Here is a 23,123-nt window from a genome sequence, read left to right as displayed (position 1 = left end):
CAAAGTGTATGACGCGGGACAAAACTTGTAATGTCTTAAGAGACTTGGTGGAAGGAAATATTGCTCTTCCCATCACAGCATCCCAAAGGCTTGCTGTTTCTTCACCTTTTGATTTGTAAACGCCTGCCAAAATTAGCAAGCCAATGTAGGCTTCCAAGTCAACTACATCCAAGTCTTTCCAACTGTCCCCATGCACTCGCTTCACCTCTAAATTTGTCATCCCAAGAACAATATTTCTGATTGAAGAATGAAGAGCTCCAATGATGACTTGATGTCAACATGGCTAACTACATATCTGGTGGGTCCTGGGACTATGTTTGAACCACCTGAAGGATGTCACGGGCCCCCTGCTTGACCCCCTCCAGTTTGCCTACCGGGCAATCAGGTGCTCATCATGATGCGGTCAACATGGGACTGCACTAAATCCTGCACCACCTGGACACCCCAGGAACGTACGCCAGGATCCTGTTTGTGGACTTCAGCTGGGCGTTCAACACCATCGCTCCTGACATCCTCCAACAGAAGCTCATCCAGCTCGCGGTGCCTGCCTCCACCTGTCAGTGGATCACCATCTTCCTGACCAACAGGAGACAGCGTGAGGCTGGGGAGCATCACATCTGACACCCGGACCACCAATACTGGAGCCCCTCAGGGGTGCGTCCTCTCCCCACTGCTCTTCTCTCTCTACACCAACGATTTCTCCTCAGATGACTCTCCTGTGAAGCTCCTGAAGTATGCAGATGACACCACTCTCATCGCACTGATCCAGGATGGTAATGAGACTGCGTACAGACAGGAGGTGGAGCGGCTGGTCCACTGGTGCGGCCAAAACCACCTGGAGCTGAACCCGCTCAAGACCGTGGAGATGACAGTGGACTTCAGGCGAGACCCTTCACCACTTTCACCCCTCACTATCCACAGTAATACTATTCAACAATTCAACAAGACCAAGGAAATTGTTGTTGACTTCCGTAAGGGTCACACCCAACACCTGCCATCGACGGTGCTGTGGTGGAGAGGGTGAGCAGCACCAAATTCCTGGGGGTGCACATAAGTGAGGACCTCTCCTGGTCCACCAACACCGCGTCACTGGTGAAGAAAGCTCAGCGCCACCTGTACTTCCTGCAGAAACTCAGGCGAGCAAGTGCTCCTCCGGCCGTCATGACTACATTCTACCGTGGCACCATTGAGAGCGTCCTCTCCAGTTGTATCGCTGTCTGGGGTGGTAGCTGCACTGAATACAACATGAAGGCCCTGCAGCGCATAGTGAACACGGCTGGTAAGATTATTGGTGCTTCACTCCCCTCCCTGAAGGGCATTTACGCCTCCCATCTCGCCCGCAAGGCGGCCACGATTGTGAGTGATGTGAGTCACCCCGCTCACTCTTTGTTTGATCTTCTGCCCTCTGGGAAGAGGTACAGGAGCCTGCGCTCCCGCACCGCCAGACTCACCAACAGCTTCATTCTGCAGGCTGTTAAGATCCGGAACTCTCTTCACCTTTCTGCGTAGCGTCCTGTACTTATTTATTGTTTTATTTGGTTATTTATTATTTATTCATCACTCTTATTTATTCATTGATTGTGCCTTCTCTCTTGTGTTGTTTACTTATATGTACATTGTGAACTATGTCTTGTCACCGTGGGATAGTGGGAACGTAATTTCGATCTCTTTGTGTGTCTTGGCATGTGAAGAAATTGACAATGAAGCAGACTTTGACTTTTTGACTTTGATCCTCTCCACAGACACCTTCAAGTTCCTGGGAACCACAATCTCTTGGGACCTGAAATGGACCGGCCACATAGACTCTGTCCGGAAGAAGCCCCAGCAGAGGCTGTACTTCCTGAGGCAGCTCAAGAAGTTCAACCTGCCGCGGGAGCTGCTGAAGACCTTCTATACTGCCATCATCCAGTCTGTCCTCTGCACCTCCATTACTGTCTGGTTTGGATCGGCCTCCAAACAAGACAAGCACAGACTGCAACAGACAATCAGGACTGCAGAAAAGATAATTGGAATCAACCTCCCATCTATCCAAGACTTGTACCTGTCCAGGACCAGGAAACATGCAAGTAACATCTCTACAGACCCTTCTCACCCAGGTTGCAGTCTGTTTGAACTACTCCCCTCCAGACGGCGTTATAGAGCTCTGTACGCCAAAACCAGCAGACGCAGAGACAGCTTCTTCCCCCAGGCTGTTGCTCTGATGAACTCACACCAATCTTAGAGTCTCAGAGTCATTACTGTGCAATAACATCCTGCTCTCCACACCTTTTTTGAATTGTCTACACTGTTTGTACTATGTGTCCTCTCTGCATCCATTGCAGCCTGGTCATCCTGGAAGAGGGACCCTCCCATCTGTGGTCTCTTCTCAAGGTTTCTCATTTCCCCTAGCTGGAGTTTTGAGTTTTTCCTTACCTTCTTGGGAGTTTAAGATCAGGGGATTTGAGAATATTTGCCATTTTTCACATGTCCTGAGTGTTGTTGTTTGTCACCTAAATGTTGAACAGAGGCTGTGATTTACCGAAGTCAAATTCCTTGTTTGGCACGCTCAAACATGGCGAATAAAAACTCTTGAATCTTGAATAACATTGGGAGCACCAAGCCTACCTTGCTGATTCAGTGGGAAAACTGACCACATTATCTTTCAATTTTTGGAAGTGATAGTGTCTGATCATTGAGGGACAACAGGAGGGTCAAAACTCTCATTCTCATCAGATGAGAACACCTCAAAATCCGGGTCTTCCTCAAAACAGTCCTGTTTCAGAGACAATCTCCTCTATGTCACTTTCACTGTCAAAGAGCTGTTCCATAACCTCTTAGACAGTAAACCTTTTTCTAGATGACATTTTCAAAGACAGACAGATAGCAGTATACTCAATGAGGAAGGATTTAGATAGAGGACTGCCATGCAAGCTTTCATATGTTTGCACCTCCCTGATTTTGCATGAACCATCAATGTCCTTGCGGAACAACCCGCCCTCCGCAGTGCGTAAAAAATCTGTTTTACTTTGGCAAGTGTGAGTACAGTAGGTCTCGTTCACCCAGGCACGCATGCACGCACGCACCCACGTACGCACGCACATACACACACGCACACACACACACCTTCATGCGCATGGGGTGGGAAATCTCAACGTTCTCGTGGTAATAGGAAACTAGAATAAAAATAAGCAATGTATAATAGAATAAATAAAATGTTTCAACTCAAATGTATCAACTCTGCACCTGCAGCTGGGTGAATGTTACGTCACACACACTGACAGAGACGTTTGAACAGCTAAAAGAGCTTGGGGTCAAATTGACCCCAGAGGACGACCAATGCGTGCAATATGTATTCAGTACATTGAAAAAATATTATCCTTAAAAAAATATGGAAAATATATGGATTAAGAGGCAAAAAATAAAAGTCAACTACTTTTATTTTATATTTTTTAATGATAAGCATTTAATGGGGTCAAATTGACCCCTAGGACGATAGGAGGGTTTACTTAAACGTGTTCTTATTAGACAAAGTGATAGGTCATAAAAACATTCCAGATTGAGGTCTTTGTAGTCTTTCCTGACTCATTGGAAATTAAGATAGATAGACATATTCATAGCATTGATATGTTCACCTGCTTGTCCGCTGACACTGCTCGATCGGCATTTGACCGGGTACGTCCGCTTAGTAGGGTCCCGGTGATCTCTGCCCGACCAGCATCCGTAATCTCTGGGGGTTCGTTCGGCACTTTCCACCAGCAGCTTTTGTGATTCCATTCAAGAAAGCGACACGCTGTTTTTTCCGAGCTTTGGCCCCGCAATTGAAAAAGTAATGTAGCGTATCGAAGTATCAGGCAAGTCGTGGCTTGTAACTGACTCTTTATTGAACAACAGTAATTCTTAACAACCGCGCCAAGAGATCGAGTGCGTCAAGTCTCCCTCGCACAACGCGCACCGCCCATCCCCTTCCCCTCCCCATGCCTTCACGGCCTCCCTAGTCAATCGGACTGCCGAACACTAACTATACACAAGTTGCTACAGTAACCATTTAATTGCTAGGTATGCAAAGTGTCACTGTGTAACAATTTTCAAACGTTATTGCAAATTATGATCTCTTCAAGGGGAACATACCAAGGAATGACTGCTTTTCCTCTGTCCTATGAGTGTCACCTTACATTGACTTCCTACCCTCTCGACTCCACCTCCACGGTCTGCCTGTGTTGCAATTTGTCGTCCAAAAAAAAAGCTTACTGGGACGAAAAAAAATAAGTGATCAGCATTCAAAGGGAACCGTGTCTGTGTTAACGCACTGTTTACGGTGGTGGGTGGGGGAGAAAATACAAACTGTAAAATAAAAACGGCGACAGAAAAAGGCAGCGCTGGCTCACACATTAGGAAAGATAATCAGATGCTAAGGGCGTCTTGGACACTAGAGGGTGCCAAAACCCAGTGAAAATTCACTTTCAATATACAGTGATCCCTCGTTTTTCACGGGGAATGCATTCCAGAACCACCCGTGAAAAACGAAGATCCGTGAAGTAGAAACAGTATATACATTATTTAGAAATGTAAACACCACATTGGTGTATTGCAAGTAAATTAGAAGGGTGGTTTAACTTGCAAAGCAATGCAAAGTGTCTACTTTCAGAATTACCACACGACACTAACCCAGGGGAAAACATGCATAGTGAAACCAAAGTGAGTCATGGTTGCGCGTGAATCTCCATTTGAATTGTGATCCAGTACATAATATTATAGCTTTTTAAACCCTCCCCAATACTTTTACACTCCATAAACCTTTCCATTCCCTTAACACTAGGACTACCAGCATTTTCACACTACTCCTTTTTCTACCAAGTACTGCCAAAGCGCTGGGGTTACTTTCCATCTCATCAGGCCACCTTTTCTTACGTACATGGGGCCATTAGATAGGAATGTGGTAAACAGGGATGGGTGTGGGTTGAGAAGCAAAGATGCCAAAGTTTTGCAGCACCCTCTAGGGCTCAAATGAACTTTTAGTCACAGATAAAAATCTGATATTTGGGGAGAATTATCCTATAGGGTAGTACTATTGCTGGATTTCCACAATGAGAAGTGTGCACCAGTCACACTGCCCAGCATAAACTAACACCAGAGTCATAGAGTCAGTTTATTTGCCATTTTTGGAAGACCACATTGGAAAAGAGTTTACAAGAGCTAAAAAAAACACCTAAGACAAGAACAACAGAGAAGCAATGAACAGATAAATAGACAATCAATAGACATATACAATAGATAGAATAGAAAGGACTATTTGCCCCCATGGATAGGCTGACAGTCACATAAGAAAAGTACAGTTCATATAAAAAAAAAATGCATACTAGAAAAGTGCAACGTGCCCACCACCACTGACACCTGCAGGAGGATAATAAAATAAAATTAAGATCGTTTTATTATTGTTATTGTTGTATTAATAAAAAGGGTATTATTGGTGTTTGTGACTGCAGTAAACAGGCTGTTAGGTTCAGAATCAGCAAAAGGATCAGCAGACAAAACCAGTGAGGCAGAATGTTGAGTCTTTTCTCGCGAGGAGTGCATTCAGACTTACAGCAGTCCCGAAATACACTAAAGGTCTGTTTACACTCCTCACTCTTTTTATTCAGGAATGCCCTACCTACAATGTGAGACTAGCCCCTGATAGGTGGGGGGGGGGGGAAAGCGTGGGCTTTGTCTCATGAGAGAAGAAACGAGATTCTATGTGAAACTAGAAGTCGCAGACAGGATGCCATGAGAAACATGAAGAGTGCATAGACGAAATGCCATGTGCAGACATCAACAAAATAGTTTGAGCTATCAACAGCTTTCTTGGATTCCCAGAGGTGTAGAAGGTCAGGAAGCTCCAGACAGCATCGTTTGACTTGTTGTGGACTGGGTGGTGTCTGCAAGGCGAAACAGCAAGCATTCTGTGCAATAACTTTATTAATAAGTACTCATTAGGGAACGCATGATAACATATATATACAATTTATCTAACACAGGCCAGGTTGCATCATGTCAGATTTTTAATCAAAATTAAATTATTCTTCATTTTATCTTTTTTATTTCAACTTCATATGCAACAAACTACAGTGGAGCCTCGGTTTTCGAACGTCCCGGTTCTCGAACAAATCGGTATTCGAACAAAAAATTCGAGATTTTTTTGCTTGGTATGTCGGACGAAATTCGGTTGTCGAATCTCGCGAGATGAGGACCCGCATGCCAACTGACTCCGTACGTTATTATATTCTCGTTACTCTGAGGATTGCATCAACTCTAATCATGCCCCCAAAGGAAGCAAGTGGGAGCAGTAAAGTCATCCTAAAACACAAAGACGCTCCTAAAGCAATGCGACAGTGAGCGCCCGGCGCGCTGCGGTTGCGCGATCGGACCAAATCAAGCTCCCTGCGCACTGAGGTCCACTTAAATTTTGGAAAGTACATCAGGACTTTAAAAATATTTTCTAAATTTCAGTGACGGCTCTGTCACAATAATGCGACCAGTGCGGTGCAGTTGCGCGGTCGGCGACGCGCTACCGTTGCGCGTTTGGCGGTGCGCTGCAGTTGCGCGATCGGACAAAAATGCGCAAATGAAAAAATGCTTAAAAAAAATCCATCCATCCATCCATCCATCCATCCATCCATCCATCCATCCATCCATCCATCCATCCATCCATCCATCCATCCATCCATCCATCCATCCATCCATCTTCTATACCGCTTGTCCCCGCCATCAAATATGAAATATTAAAGCCTAAAACAGCTATAAATTCTATAAATAATGTACAGAAGTTGTATTGCTTTGTTTTAAACAACCATTGATCCGTGTGAAGTGTGGTTATTTCTGTAACGTGATTAAATCCATCAAATTTGAAATATTGAACCCTAAACCAGCTGTAATTTGTATGAACAATGTAGAAATGTTGTATTGCTTCAGTCGACAATTTCCGCTAAGAGGCAGCAACGTGCATAAATTGTGCGCTACCGTCAGAAAAAAAACAAGAAGAAGGAGTGTGCAGAACAAGTAAAGTTGAAGTTCGAGGCGAGTCGACGCAGGTTGCTTCTAAAAGACAAAATTTAAAAAAATACTAAGGAAGGCTGCTATGAGGTGAGTCTTTGAGATTTTTCAGTAAGAGTTGTTGTTTTGTCCTGCAAAGTTTGTCCATTTCATTATCAATCAATTTCAAGCTTGGACTAAAGTTGTAGCTTGCTTGCTAGCTCCTACTTCGTTTTCGCTACGTGACTAGTTGGTTTAGTTTTGATAGTTTGGAAGAAAAGAGCGAACAGAAACCATGGCAACATATACACATAATAAAACAACCGAGGACGAGTTGTGACAGTGGAAAGGTAGGTTTTTCTCTTCTGATGTCATTCTAATGTGCACCTAACTTTGTTTTACGCTCAACAGGGGTTGGAACTCTAAGGCAAATCACTTCAAAAGTTAAAATTGTGTTGTCATGTGATTAACAGGGGCTAATAGATAAATTGTCAAATCTAACATGTTCTTGTTTCCCTTTAACAGCACAGACTCCAAGCCTGGAGAAAAGAGGAGCATCTGTATTAAAAACTGACCGGACTCCACCAGGTACAGATTGATATTTGACTTATTCTTGATGTAGAAGTAATCACAACTGCCTTGCATTATCTTTGGAAATTAATGTTATTGGTGGTTTGAATATACTTAGTCGTAAGTTTGGGGACCCCTTATCATTTTCAAGATTTTTCTTTATAAATCTTTGGTTCTTCTGATCAGCAATTTTAGTTAAATATATCATATAGCAGACAAAAACAGTGATAACTGAGAAGTGAAATGAAGTTTGTATGATTTACAGAAAGTGTGCAATCATTACCTAAACAAAAGTAGGCAGATGCATAAATTTGGGCACCCCAACAGACAAATGACATCAATATTTAGTAGATCCTCCTTTTTGCAGAAATAACAGCCTGTAAACACTTCCTATAGCTTCCAATGAGAGTCTGGGTTCTGGTTGAAGATATTTTTGACCATTCTTCTTGACAAAATATCTTCACCTCAGTCAGGTTTGATGGTTTCCGAGCATGGACAACCCGCTTTAAATCGCACCACAGATTTTCAATGATATTCAGGTCTGGTGACTGAGCTGGCCATTGAAGAACGTTGTACTTGTTCCTCTGAATGAATGCCTCAGTAGAATCTGAGCAGTGTTTGGGGTCGTTGTCTTGTTGAAGTATCCAGCCCCTACACAACTTCAACTTTGTCACTGATTCTTGAACATTGATTGCAAGAATCTGCTGAATCCATGCTGTGTTCTTCTTCCTCTATGCATCCTGCCCCTTGTTATGTCCAAATAACTAAATTTTAGTTTCATCAGTCCACTGCACCTTATTCCAAAATAAAGCTGGCTTGTCCAAATGTGATTTAGCATACCTCTAGCGACTCTGTTTGTGGCATGTGCACAGAAAAGGCTTTTGCCGCATTATTCTCTTATACATCTCCTTCTACAAAGTGCACTGAATAGTTGAACGATGCACAGTGTCACCATCTGCAGCAAGACCATGTTGTAGGTCTTTGCAGCTGCTCTGTGGGTTGACTTTGACTGTTCTCACCATTCTTCACCTCTGCTTAGCTTAGATTTTTCTTGGCCTGCCACTCCGGGCCTTGACTAGAACTGTGGCTTTGGTCTTTCATTTCCTCACAATGTTCCTCACAGTGGAAACTGACAGCTGAAATCTCTGAGCTAGCTTTTTGGGTCCTTCCCATAACCCAGGTATGGGCAAACTACGGCCCGCGGGCCACATACGGCCCGTTAGGCTTTTTAATCCGGCCCGCCGAACTCTTCCAAATTATAGTAAAAACCTCCTTTTTTTTCCCCTTTGCCTGCAATGCCCACGTTTCCCCAATAGATAGCGCACTCAAAACACATTGACCGTTGTTGGAGTGGCGCGTATTTCTCTTCATTTCACTTTAATTTTCACTTCATTTCACGTCACCATTAAGCCCTTCTGTAAAAATGAGCGAACCAAAGAGAAGGAAAGTGGACAGCGAATGCCGAGTGTTTAATAAGGAGTGGACATCAAAATACTTCTTCACTGAAGTCCGATCAACGGCTGTATGTCTGATATGCCAAGAAGCTGTTGCGGTTTTCAAAGAGTACAATATCAGCCGTCACTTTGCCACAAAGCATGCAAACTATGCTAGCAAGCAGTCAACACAAGAACGGGCGGCTACTGCTCAGAGGTTGGCAGCTAATTTACAGAGTCAACAGAAGGTTTTTCACCGACAAACTGCAATTCAAGAGTCAAGTACCAAGGCAAGTTATTTGCTGGCATTCAAATTAGCAAAGGCTAGTAAGCCTTTCTCCGAAGGCGAGTTTTTGAAAGAGTGCATGGTAGAGCCAGCAGGTCTCTTGTGTCCGGAGAGCAAAGCCAAGTTTGAAAAATTAAGTTTAGCACGCAGGACAGTGACTCGCCGCGTGGAACTGATTGACGAAGATATAGTCAGCGAGTTAAACAAAAAGGCGGAGTCCTTTGAGTTATATTCACTAGCACTGGATGAAAGTAACGACATAAAAGACACTGCTTAGCTCCTAATTTTTATCCGAGGGATTAACGACAGTTTTGAGATAACGGAGGAGCTTTTGAGCATGGAATCACTGAAAGGGAAAACGCGAGGAGAGGACTTATATAAACAGGTGTCTGCTGTCATCGAGAGAATGAAGCTACCTTGGAGTAAACTTACCAATGTCACCACGGATGGATCGCCAAATTTAACTGGAAAAAACATCGGGCTGCTGAAAAGAATCCAGGATAAAGTGAAAGAAGAAAACCCTGACCAGGATGTTATTTTACTTCACTGCATCATTCATCAGGAATCTCTGTGTAAGTCTGTATTGCATCTTAATCACGTCGTGGATCCAGTTGTAAAACTTGTTAACTTCATACGAGCAAGGGGACTTAATCATCGTCAGTTCATTACGTTCCTGGAAGAAACTAATGCAGATCACCAGGACCTACTTTGCCACTCTCGCGTCCGCTGGTTAAGTTTGGGGAAAGTGTTTCAACGAGTCTGGGAGCTCAAAGACGAGATTTGCTCATTTTTAAATTTAATGGGGAAATCCGAAGAATTTCCCGAGCTGAGCGACACAAATTGGCTTTGTGACTTTGCGTTTGCTGTGGACATATTTTCACACATGGATGAGCTGAACGAAAAGCTACAGGGGAAAGATCAGTTTGCGCACGACATGTACACAAATGTGAGAGCCTTCAAATCCAAGCTGGTTTTATTCTCCAGGCAAATGTCAAACAAATCTTTCGCACATTTCCCCACACTAGCCGTGCAGAAAGAGGCCGCCCTAAATGCGAAGAAATACTGCAAATCACTGGACGATCTGCACAGAGAATTTTGCCGTCGGTTCTGTGATTTTGAAAAAATTGACAAGTCACTTCAACTGGTGTCCTGTCCCCTGTCACAAGACCCCGAATCAGCACCGCAGGAGCTGCAATTGGAACTGATCGATCTTCAGTCTGACTCCGTCTTAAAGGAGAAGTTCAAGTCTCTTAAACTGAATGACTTTTACGCTTCACTTAAAGAGACCGCGTTTCCAAACCTCCGGAGGTCGGCGCAGAAGATGCTGGTGTTGTTTGGCTCGACCTACGTGTGTGAGCAGACGTTTAGCGTCATGAAAATCAACAAAGCCCATCACAGATCCAAGTTAACTGACCAACACCTCAGATCTGTCCTGAGAATTGCCACAACAAAACTAACTCCAGACTTTGATGCAGTGGAAAAAAAGGGAGACCAACAACACTGTTCCCACTGAAATAGTGAGGTTTTCTGCTGTGTTATGAAAAAATGCGTATGGAAAGTTTGGAAGTGCGTCTTTTAATTAAGAGCAATGCGCATTTACGCACAGCAGCGGTACAGTAGCTTAATTAACGCCGCACATCGCTCTTAATTTAAATTTTCAGCTGCAGGTAGGATATTTAATACAGCCTATGTCTGTGTACTTGGCAACGATACACATGTACTGTTTGCACGTGAAGGCGAGGGCGTCCGTGGCGAGTTTGTAGAGCGCGCGGTCAGGACAATCCATCCATGATTTTGCGGAGTTTAACACAAGTAGTATTTCGTTGTGTAATAATATGTTTTGAATGTTGAAAGTGATTCCATTTTTCAATAAATGTTGATTTCTTTAACTTTGCACCTTCGATTGAAACTTATTAAAAACAGACGCAATCTTGATAAATCACAGTGCGTATGTTATTTTGATCTATTTACATTTCCCCCTCACAGTATCTGCGAAATAGTATGTAAATGCCATATCTTGCATATTCCTTGAGACAAATTTATTAATTGATAAGGGCTATTTTTCACATTTGAAAGACAGTTAATAAAATGGGGTTGTAGTGTTCTTACTGTGCTATGAGGTTTGCACACACTACATTTAATGCTTTAGTATATCCGGCCCAAACACTCCCTCTAAATGCACCTGGCCCGGCCCCTCAGTCAAATTTTAAAACCAATGTGGCCCGCGAGTCAAAAAGTTTGCCCACCCCTGCCCTAACCTATGACGTTGAACAACCGTTGTTTTTAGGTCATTTGCCAGTAGTTTTGAGGCTCCCATGTTGCCACTATTCAGAGAAGATGCATAGAGAACAACTTGCAACTGGCCACCTTCAATACCCGTAACTGGCGATGTTTTCTAAAGAAGAATGGTCAAAATACCTTCAATCAGAATACTGACTCTCATTTGAAGCTATAGGAAGCGTTTAGAGGCTGTTATTTCCGTAAAAGAAGGACTTTTCTGTTTGGGTGCCCATATTTATGCACCTGCCTACTTTTGTTCAAGTAACGATTGCACACTTCCTGTAAATCCTATAAACTTCATTTCACATCTCAAATATCACTGTTTGTCTGCTATATGATATATTCAACTGAAATTGCTGACCTGAACAACCAATGATTTATAAAGAAAAATGAAACTGATCAGGGGTGCCCAAACTTTTGCATACGACTGTACGTGTGTATATATATATATATATATATATATATATATATATATATATGTATATATGTATGTATATATATGTATATATATATATATATATGTATGTATATATATGTATATATGTATGTATGTATGTATATATATGTATATATATGTATATATATATATATGTATATATATGTATATATATATATGTATATATATATATGTATATATATATATGTATATATATATATGTATATATATATATGTATATATATATATATATATATATATATATATATATATATGTATATATATATATGTATATATATATATATATATATATATATGTATATGTATATATATATGTATATATATATATATGTATGTATATATATATGTATATATAAACAACTTGTAGAACAAGTAATTTTATTTCTACAGAGTACTACTTTGAAACAACGTTATTGGATATGTATAACAGCCAAATTAAATTGCAGCACATTCAAAGGCACAGACAAAATGCCATCATTTTTTTTTCAAACGGCAAATTTTATAATTGGAAAATGGTTCATTTGAATCTTGCAGCTAACATTTGCTTCATTCTTCAACAGCTAGGAAATGAGTGTGAAACACCCATGACAGGAAAAGTAAGTTTTTTTTTTTTCTTTTTCTGTAGGCATTAGTCATCTAAAAAGAGGTCATAGCTGCGCTGCAGTAATTTAAGTGAGTAATTTATTTCTATTTCTCTTTATTCTCAGAGTTTCTGAAGGTCATTGTGGAGCCCCTTCTGGTAATCCCTGGGCTGAGGAGCCTCAACTCTCGTTCATAATGTGACGCGGAGAGTGGATGGTTGCCCATGACTGATCAGGAGACCTTTGATATGATGTCCAAGGAAATAAATGACAAACAGGATGCAAGAATGAATGACAGAATGATTAAGCTTGGAATTGGTTCATCAAAATTTTGTATGTTGTGGTCCCCCCTTCACTCTTGATAGCTTACAAATGGAACCTGTTGGGTTCCATTTGGTTTAATTGCTGTACTGTCAAAGTTACTGACTTTTCAGTTGTTTTCTGCTTGATTTACAAGAAAAAAATTGTAAAATATGTAGAATAACATATGTGTGAAGGCCATCGCCTTCACACAATAATAGAGAATGGTGTAGAATAACATATGTGTGAAGGCCATCGCCTTCACACAATAATAATAATAATAATAGAGAATGGTGTAGAACAGGGATGGGCAAACTACGGCCCGCGGGCCACATCCGGCCCACGGGACCGTTTAATCCGGCCCGCCAACCCTGAATAAATTGTATTATTAAACATTTTTTTTGGGGTCATTTTGCCTGCAATGACTGTGTTTCCCCAGTAGATGGGGAACCACTCGCCTGCGCATTTACTACCGGAAGCCGTGTCAGAAAGCTCGGTGCACACTCACAAGTGTGTGTACGTACTCAGTAGTACGGAAATGGCGCACTCGCGCTCTATTTGTATCAGTGCCGAATTTAGAGCGTGGGCTGTGACGACAGCATTCTTGTAATTTGCGCGCCGAGCTTTCGGATACAGTTTTACGCTAAAGCCACCCACAAACCTTCCCCTGGAATCCTTCCATTAAAATGAATCGCCCAAGGAAAAGCAAGGTGGACACTGAGTGCCGAGTGTTTAAAAAGAGTGGCCAATTTGGCTCGACGTACGCGACGTGACGTTCAGCCACATGAACATCAACATCAATCCGTCACAGATCTAGGTAAACGGACCAACACCTCGGATCTCTCCTAAGAATTGCCACAACAAATTTTACTCCAGACTATGACACACTAGCAAAAAAAGGGAGACCAACAACACTGTTCCCACTGAAAATGAAGGGGAGGCTTTCAAGTTGCATTTTGAATATGATCTGTACAAATAGCAGGGATTGAAACTAGCGACCATTCTCATTTTCAAACAATGCAGGATGCTCAAGGACATTGATGCACCACCTGTTTGTGACTAATCTTAACCTGTAAAGTTCTTAAGGCTTACTTTAAGGAAGTGTTTCCCGTTTCCTCACCTCTGTTACCAGGTGTTTGTGAGTTAAAACTCTGCTCTGATTTTCAGATACCCCTCACCGTGTTGCCGTTTTGATTACTTTATTTGGATGTATGCTTTCACCGATTCTTCAAGATGATATATTTGGTCAGAATGTTTGCCGTTTGATGTGATCTCGTAAGATAAACATCTTTCATTAATCTGACCTGCAGGCACTGAAGTGACTGTTGTTAAGGTTACGGATTCTAGTTATTGATCTGACTCCAAATTGCGATCAACACAACACATAAATTGCTATGTCCTAATCCACACACTGGCGCACCTAACAATTTTGCGAGTTTGTTCTGTCAAAGAGAAGACCAGTAGATCAATCAGACCAAATTTACCAATTGTTTATTCCTGACAAAGCGCACTAATACAGTCCTGGGTCCCGGGTCCCTCACACTAAAACTCGTGCGTTTTTGTGACCACCAAAAGACAACACATTCTTCCGGGTTGCCCAGTTTTAAAGAAACACAATATGAATATTAAAGCATGCAAAATATTGTGAGATGATTGGTCGATGGCCATCTCCTCCCCGTGTCGGTGCTATCGCGGAGGTCAGGTGGTTGGAATTTCCCGCGAAGCCCGAGCCACATAGACGTGCTGTTGTTCTCATTCCTTAACGACCTTGAGGTGTTCTCGTCCGGTACTCCCTGTCTGGGTCTATACACAACACTTCCAAGAAAACAAGTTCATGCAGTTTGCCTGCACATTCTTCACCACCCACCAATCCACACGAGCACTCCAATACTAGATATTATATTAATATGATTATAAGTTTAACACAACCTTAAAAATATGTTTGCAAACTGCCGAAAGCACATTTCCCTTTACTGTTATTCATAATAACAGTGTCGTATTTTATGAGAATCACTGATAGCAGTTTTTTAGGGATGTTTTCTTTTTTAAATGCTGTTAATAAATGCATTGTTTTCAAAAAACTTTTTTTGAATATCCATGCTTTACTACCTACTAAAGGCCAAAACCTTTTATGCAATGACCTTTACAGGTCGTTTATATTACTTCACACAAACACTACATCCATCTGCTCCTGGTTCGGCCCCCTGGTCAAAATTTAGAACCTAATTCGGCCCGCAAGTCAAAAAGTTTGCCCACCCCTAGTGTAGAATAACATATGTGTGAAGGCCATCGCCTTGATTGATAGATTGATATCTTTATTTCGAACATCCAAAACAAAAAAGAAAAAACAAAACAAATCACACTCTAAAGTGCCACATATAAGTCCATACAACAAACAAACAAAATATAAACCAACAAACAGAAAAAAATACATAAATAAATAATAATAATAATACATAAGTAAATAAATCAATAAAGAATGCTCGAAAAGGAGTAGGAAGAAGCATAGCTTTTTAGATTCCTACCCCTTTCTCACTTTATCCATTAAACCAATGATTCAACATATACTGTAATTCTACAACAGAACACAAGTAGATACACTTTCACACTTATTTTTCTGTTTCATTTTAACTTGTGTGTAGCCCTTTGGCACTTTTAGCCTTTGTACCCGCTAAACAACATATTTTTGTACATTCTTTTAAACTGGTGGATATTTGGACTTTGCTTGAGTTCCTCACTTAGATTGTTCCATAGTTTGACCCCAGTTATAGTGATGCAGAAACTTTTTAAGGTTGTTCTTATGTTTAAGATTTTGAAGTTGTGATTCCCCCTTAACTTATAACCTCCCTCCTGATTCCTAAATAAGTTTTGGATATTTTCTGGTAGTTGTTTTGCTTTTGCCCTATACATGATGATTACTGTTTGGTAAGATACTATGTCAGTGAATTTCAATAGTTTGGATTGTATGAAAAGTGGATTTGTGTGTTCCAAGTAGTTGACTTTATGAATAGTCCTTATTGCTCTTTTCTGCAGAATGATAAGTGGCTGTAGTGAAGTTTTATAAGTATTCCCCCAAACCTCAGCACAGTAATGCAAATAGGGCAAGACAAGAGAACAATAAAGTGTACGAAGTGAATGATAATCCAGTAATTCTTTTGCTTTGTATATGACTGCCATGCTTCTTGAAATTTTAGACTTTACGTTTTTGATGTGTGGCTTCCAACTCAGCCTGTCATCTATTATAACCCCAAGAAATTTGTTTTCCTGCACTCTTTCAATTTCAGTCCCATCTATTTCTATTCGTATCTTTATGTTCGCTTTGCCAAATACCATCAAATTGGTCTTACTTACATTTAATGATAATTTGTTCCAGTCGAACCACATTTTTATTTTTTTCATTTCCTCATTCAACACTGATTCCACTTGTTGGATGTTATCACCTGAACAAAAGATATTTGTATCATCTGCAAAATTGATGAGTTTTAGTTCTTTAGAGACTTTGCACATGTCATTTATATACAAAATAAATAATTTAGCCTTCACACAATAGAGAATGGTGTAGAATAACATATGTGTGAAGGCCATCGCCTTCACACAATAATAATAGAGAATGGTGTAGAATATCATATGTGTGAAGGCCATCGCCTTCACACAATAATAGAGAATGGTGTAGAATAACATGTGTGAAGGCCATCGCCTTCACACAATAATAATAGAGAATGGAGTAGAATAACGTGTACACAATTATACCTGTTAGATAAATTGTATATATATGTTATCATGCGTTCCCTAATGAGTACTTATTAATAAGATTATTGCACAGAATGCTTGCTGTTTCGCCTTGCAGACGTCCACCAGAACACAACAAGTCATACGATGCTGTCTGGAGCTTCCTGACCTTCTACATCTCTGGGAACCCAGGAAAGCTGTTGATAGCTCAAACTATTTTGTTGATGTCTGCACATGGCATTTTGTCCTTGCACTCTTTTTTCATGGTGTCTTGTCTGTGACTTCTTATTTTCACATAGCATTTTGTCCTTGCTTCTCATGACATCTTGTCTATGACTTCTTTTTGTTTATAGAATCTCGTTTCTTTTCTCATGAGACTAAGCCCACGCTTCCCCCACCTCAGGGGCTAGTCTCACATTGTGGGTAGGGCAATCCTAAATAAAAAGAGCGAGGAGTGTTAACGGACCTTTAGTGTATTTCGGGACTGCTGTAAGTCTGAATGCACTCCTCGCGAGAAAAGACTCAACATTCTGCCTCACTGGTTTTGTCTGCTGATCCTTTTTCTGATTTTGAACCTAACAATACCTACACACCAAATCAATAAAGAAGACATTTTTGATAGGTGGTAATGACAAAGGTGTTTATAACTTTATGATCTGATATATTTCTGAGCACTTTGAAATAACAAATGTGTTTTGATATATTGCCTGAATAGCTTAATGACCCTTAAGGAACTGTTTAATGCATGCCTGATGATTTTCTAAATCACGGACACTGCCAAAGTCGTCCAAAAATGTTCAGTACTTGATTGTATCATGTACATGGAGTATCAAAAGAACAAAAACAAAAACATGACAAGTGGTGAGTAACTTTGCATAGTCAGGGAACATTAATAAATTGATGATGTCACAGCCAAAAGCTCACATAATTCCGTACAAAATGACAAAATTGAAAGAATGATGAATGGATGAGATGCGACAGTGTATGTGCAAGAATGGAGAATATTTACAGGAAGGTCACTTGGAGATGAAACCAGCAGGTGCCAGAGGGAGACAGCCAAAAACTCGGCCAAAGATGATCGTCAAGGCTGAAAGACGGGAAGAAAAACAACAGCCCCCACACACATCGAATCGCCCATAATCAGCACCCAACCCCACGGAACCAGCTCTCGCCGAACCAGCACCCACTCCCATGGAATCAAACTCTACTGCGAACTTGCCCCACCCCAAAGACTCATCACCCATTAAACTCGGCCCACACCAGCATGTGCAACTGAATATAAACTGAGCAAAGAACCTTCAACGTTGCCTTTTCTGAATGGAGACTTTCTGCTCTTGAGCATGGTCGCACGAAAGGCCCAGTGCTGTATTGTACTTTCCTGAAAACAGAGCTTTCTTAACAAGAATTGTGATTGAACTCAACCAACCTGTGTAAGTCTAATTTCTGCTTCAGTGTCTTAGCATTTTCCTAAATCTGAAGAAATCAAATGAGCACGCAGTGAGTAAATTGGATAACAGGTGATTGGCATTGGCTTTTGCCGTGAGGCGCAGATAGCGTGCTCCCTAAATTGTGGACAAAACCCAACAATGTTCAAAAGCAGTCTATCCCGTAGACGTCTACTCTGAGGCGGCTCGGTGAAACATTGGTTAGCACGACCGTCTCAGTTAGGAGGGTGCGGGTTCAATTCCACCTCCAGCCCTCCCTGTGTGTTTGCATATTCTCCCCGGGCCCGCGTGGGTTTTCTCCGGGCGCTCCGGTTTCCTCCCACATCCCAAAAACATGCTTGGTAGGCCAATTGAGCACTCCAAATTGTCCCTAGGTGTGAGTGCGAATGGTTGTTCGTCTCTGTGTGCCGTGCGATTGGCTGGCAACCAGTTCAGGGTGTCCCCCGCCTACTGCCCGATGACTGCTGGGATAGGCTCCAGCACGGCCGCGACCCCCGTGGGGATAAGCGGTACAGAAAATGGATGGATGGATGATTTAATTTGGATTAAAAATCTTAAATGCAACCTAGCCTGTTTACTGCAGTCACAAACACCAATATCACCCTTCTTATTAATACAACAATAAGAATAAAACAAGCTCAATACATCTAATACAAAATCATTAAACTTTCATAAAATTGTTCATTTGGATTTAATTTATTATTATCTTAATCTTTAACTTTTCTGGTAGTGCAATTGATAACAGATTGTCATTTGCAATATCAACCTATCTGCATATGTTACATATTTACAAGTTTATTTACAATAGTAATGGTTCGAGGAATGTCGGTGCAAATGGCCGACCCCTATACATTTTCATCTAACCAAATCTGGCCCCGCTTTGCAAAATGTTTGGACAGCCCTGCATTATACGTAAATTTAACATTAGTTTTCATTGTTGAGCAGACGATACCGAACTACATATGCCGTTGGTAATGTTAATTCAGCGTAATTGCTGTGATCTTGAGAAGTGTCTTGCTGAAATTAAACATTGGATGACCCTCAATTTTTTCTTAACCTGGATAAAACCAAGATGTTGATAATTGGCCCTGCTCGTCATATGCACCTATGCAAGGACACCACTCTAAGTATTGATAAATGTACGATTACCCAAGGTTATTCTGTAATAAAGCTCCGTGTTAAATTTGACCCAACTCTCTCCTTTCACAACTACATTAAGAACATTACCAGAACTATGTTTTTCACCGCCGCAGTATCGCTAACATCCATCCCATTCTTTTAACATGTGATGCAGACATCATAATAACATGCGTTTGTTACATCACACTTAGATAATTGTAACATATTCCTCCTTAGTCTTCTTAAATATCGTATTAAATGTAAGTACCAAACGCTACAGCTCAACTCCTCACAAGGATGAGATCATCGCCACAATGTAATTCAAATGAAACAAACAAGATGTGTTTAACCGCACTTTCAGCTTTATTTGAGGGTGAACGATGTACATACATCTACAGTGTATGCTGGTAAATGGTAAATCAAACTTTTATTTTCCTCACATTTACGCTGACTTGGCTGATTGGCATTGCTGTTAGTGTCCGAGTCGCTGCCTTGAGGCCGGACGCATTCTCAGCAGCATGATGAAAATAAAATTGAACGTATTTTTTTTATTGTCGGACTCGGTGGACTCGGTCAAAATCAGCTCCGAGTCCGGCAAAAATGACCGAGTCCGACCGAGTCCGAGTCCGAGTCCACAGCCCTGATTTGCACTGCAAAACACTGTCAAATCAGTTCCAAAGATGTCTGAATATGAGCAGATATTCACCTCAACACTTCAAAATACATCCTGGTGCTTTTGTCAGCAGTCATATCATTAGAATAGAAGGTAACTGCCCTGTAGTACCTGCCCTGCCACCTGGCCATGGAAAAGCTGACGAGCAACTTGCCCCATAACTTACGGCCCCTTAAAAAGCGGGAGAACCGCAAAAAAAACTGTAAAAAAATTGTAATTACCATTCCATTCACTCGATTTGGATATAAATACCCTCACATTAAAACTGTAGTCTGTAGTCAAAGCACATCATTTCAAATACAATGTGACGGTGTTTGGATGCCAGAAAATTTGAATTGTGTCCCTGTCACAATATTTCTGACCCTGACATACCACCATATTAATGAAGCATGGTTGTAGCAGGTATGGCTGCCGATGGAGTTGATTCACTTGTATTTATTGATGTGACAACTGACAAAAGCAGCAGGCTGAACTCTAAAGTGTTCCAAACAATATTAACCATTTGGGGTTAATTAAACAAAAGAAAATGCCAATGCAGTTAATTATTGTACTGTATTGTGTTTGGAATTTAATACAAACCAACCCAAAAAATTTGTACTCTTTTGATATGCACAAATATTATTTGGGAATGAACACCTTAGTACTAGTGCATTTTTGTTGCCATCTGTGATATCTGAGGAGAAAGAAACAGAATAAATTTGTAATGGCATTTGAAGACATTATAAAATTTACATTACAAAGTGTTTGCTACCTCACTGTCAATAGACTGAAACTGCCAGTTCCAGCGTGTGTTGTAGAGGAAAGGACGAAGGTCAAAGCGGTTGTCATCAGGGCTATAGCTCTCAGCATGGTAGGATGGAGTCACTGTAGTCATCTTATGGCGGTTCATCGAGTACATCCTGAAGAAGCGCTTAACCTTGTATGCAACCTTAAAAATTTCAAAATGCACAAAATTTACTCAGTCCATATAACATCAACACGAGTTGCAAAACATACTCTCAAATATAATACGCCCCCCCGCCCTAAACTCGTTCAATGCCCTTGTAGTATATATGTCTAAAAATGTAACCATAATCTGCATATTAATTTGATAGATCGGGACAATAGAATGACTACAATTACTCCAAGACATCAGCACAACAGCAGCCACTGTCCCCAGCTGAGCACGAAAGCAGTTCGTTGAATCAAAAAGTGCTATATGTTTCCTTATTCCTTATTAATACAGAAATGTGCTTAAGTGTCTGGAAGAATACATGCACCGCTAGATTTGACGGGATTCCTTCATTCAAATGCCACCCCACCCAAAATGCTTACAATTCATGAAGAGGTGCACCTGACACTATTAAGTTGCTGGGAGAATCTGTGCAGCCCAAAAAAGCATAGCTTTGCGACTTTTCTGACAAGTACCCTGGAGAATATACCCCAGAATGTGTACATTTATTGATGATGCAATGACTACCATTTCCCACGTGCCTTTACCTAACATGCACCACATATCATCAATGACTGCATAAATGTGCACATTTTCTTTGGCCAATCTTCTTCGACAGAAATCTAAATGGAATGGAACTTAAAAAAAGTTCCCGCATCATCACCAATGCAAATTCACAATTCATCACTGAACATCACTTTCAGCCACTAATCCACAGTGCATGATTTCTTACCTTTAGCTCACTTTAGCTCTGTATTTATTTTTTTTGTTCAAGATGTTGAGGACGGCGTTCATTTGGCTTTTCTGTATGCACTTTTTGTGCGCGTTTAATAATAGCAATAATTATACATTCAATTTGAAACTGCCTTTTGAGACCCTCAAGGACGATGTACATCAATAAACAACAGGTAAAACTGAATTATACAAAGTCCATTCTTGACACCATTTGGCTGACTCAGATCGACTACGCAAGCCTGGAATAGGGATAGAAAACTCAGGGACTGAGGACGATGCCCACCACTGGTTGTACAGAAGAAAATTAGACAGAAAAAAATAAGAATAGGAAGAAAGAAAATGATGCAGTGCCATCACAGTGAGTAGAAAATCTTAAATAGGTGAGTATTAAGTATTGATTTTAAAACAGTAAGCGAGAGTGAATTGCTGACATCAAGTGGCAAAGAGTTCCAAAGCTGGGGAGCGGAGTGGCTGAAGGCTCTGCTTCCCGTAGAGTGCTGACAGGTGGAACAATAAGGTGGATGGAGGAGGCAGATATTAAGGTGTGCATTGGAATGGTGATGGGTGATGTGGAGGAGGTCACACAGGTATGGAGGGGCAGGGTTATGAATGGCTGTGAGGATAAGAGGGAACAGCTTAAATTGGATGCAGAATTTTACCATAGGCCAGTGAAGTTGCTGGAGAACGGGGTTGATGTAATGAGAGGGGAGTGTTCTTGTGATGGCATGTGCGCCTAAGGTCTGGGCTAATTGAAGCATATGGAGAGAGTGGTGAGGGGTACCCAAAAAGAGAGTGCAGACGGGAGTTGACAAAGCTTTGGGCAAGGATAGATAGAAGCAGTAGAGTGGGAAAGGGAGGGGCGGAGTTGACTGATGTGCAGGTGGAAGTAGGCTGACCCAGTAATGTTATTGATAAGTTAATTGAAAGAGAGTGTGCTGTCTTGAATGACATTCAGAATCTTGATCTAAAGGGAGGGCAAAATAAGAGGTGTGGCCAACAGATTGAGGGAAATGTGCCAAGATGGGATATTATGGATTTATATTATGGAAGTTATTTTTTGTCAAGCTTCATAAAGTAATAGGAGAACCAGAAGTTGATTTCTGATAAATATGAGGTGAGGTAGGAGGGAGGGAGTGAAATGCTGTGTTTGTAGGAGAAATAGAGCTAGCTGGGTGTCATCCACAAAGCAATGAAGAAGGTAGTACATTTTTTGACAATAGTGCTAAGGGAGAGGAGGAAGATAATGAATAGTAAGGGGTCCAAGACAGACCCTTGGGGCAAAACTGAAAAGATTGGGCGGGATCTGGATAAAAATGCCTTTAGCCGGATGAACGGTGTGGTCTTTGAGGTATGAATGAAACTAAGGTGGTTTGAGTGATGCCAATGAAAGAGATTGTTGAGCTATTTCAGTGCTGAGGGGGGACGGAAACTGGACTGAAAAGCCTCGCAAAAGATTGTTGTGGGTTGGATGGCAATGGAGTTGAATGATGACCCATTTTTCTAGGATTTTTTAAATGAATGGTAGCTTGGAGATGGGGTGGAGGTTTTTGTAATTGTTGGGGTCTGAACAAGATTTCTTCAGAGTGAGTGACAACCG

The 23,123-nt window shown here is 41.2% G+C and overlaps 3 protein-coding genes and 1 long non-coding RNA gene across 8 annotated transcripts in view; 2 read left to right on the top strand and 2 right to left on the bottom strand.

The window, feature by feature from the left end:
- Nucleotides 1-3,946, bottom strand: part of tpcn2 (two pore segment channel 2) — a 149,113-nt gene extending 145,167 nt beyond the window's left edge. Inside the window, exon 1 of one of the 2 annotated variants that reach the window (XM_049717434.2) lies at nucleotides 3,612-3,946. In XM_049717434.2, coding sequence (XP_049573391.1) covers nucleotides 3,612-3,753 — 142 coding nt within the window. In that variant the 5' untranslated portion in view covers nucleotides 3,754-3,946. The remainder of the gene's footprint in view (nucleotides 1-3,611) is intronic. The other variant, XM_049717426.2, reaches the window with a different exon arrangement.
- Nucleotides 3,947-6,971: 3,025 nt separating this feature from the next.
- LOC125966930 (uncharacterized) lies at nucleotides 6,972-17,149 on the top strand. Its single transcript, XR_007480597.2, has 4 exons — nucleotides 6,972-7,098; nucleotides 7,513-7,575; nucleotides 12,574-12,609; nucleotides 12,721-17,149. It is a non-coding gene; the product is annotated as an uncharacterized lncRNA (long non-coding RNA).
- On the top strand, nucleotides 7,585-11,983 carry LOC137840204 (general transcription factor II-I repeat domain-containing protein 2A-like). Its single transcript, XM_068650379.1, has one exon. The coding sequence runs from the start codon at nucleotides 9,614-9,616 to the stop codon at nucleotides 10,787-10,789; it is 1,176 nt and encodes a 391-aa protein (XP_068506480.1). The 5' UTR covers nucleotides 7,585-9,613; the 3' UTR covers nucleotides 10,790-11,983.
- Nucleotides 17,150-19,527: 2,378 nt separating the features above from the next.
- LOC125966890 (glutamine-dependent NAD(+) synthetase) overlaps nucleotides 19,528-23,123 on the bottom strand; it is a 106,543-nt gene continuing 102,947 nt past the window's right edge. For 3 of the 4 annotated variants that reach the window (XM_049717450.1, XM_049717452.1, XM_049717451.1), the window contains 2 exons: nucleotides 20,612-20,788; nucleotides 19,528-20,533 (listed from right to left, as the gene is read on the bottom strand). In XM_049717450.1, coding sequence (XP_049573407.1) covers nucleotides 20,504-20,533; nucleotides 20,612-20,788 — 207 coding nt within the window. In that variant the 3' untranslated portion in view covers nucleotides 19,528-20,503. Of the gene's footprint in view, nucleotides 20,534-20,611; nucleotides 20,789-23,123 lie in introns of those variants that run through there. The other variant, XR_007480564.2, reaches the window with a different exon arrangement.

Source organism: Syngnathus scovelli, chromosome 4, assembly GCF_024217435.2.
Source record: "Syngnathus scovelli strain Florida chromosome 4, RoL_Ssco_1.2, whole genome shotgun sequence".
NCBI classification, from domain to species: Eukaryota; Metazoa; Chordata; class Actinopteri; order Syngnathiformes; family Syngnathidae; genus Syngnathus; species Syngnathus scovelli.
The sequence above is the reverse complement of the archived record's forward strand: the minus strand, read 5'-3'. Positions and strand labels throughout refer to the sequence as shown.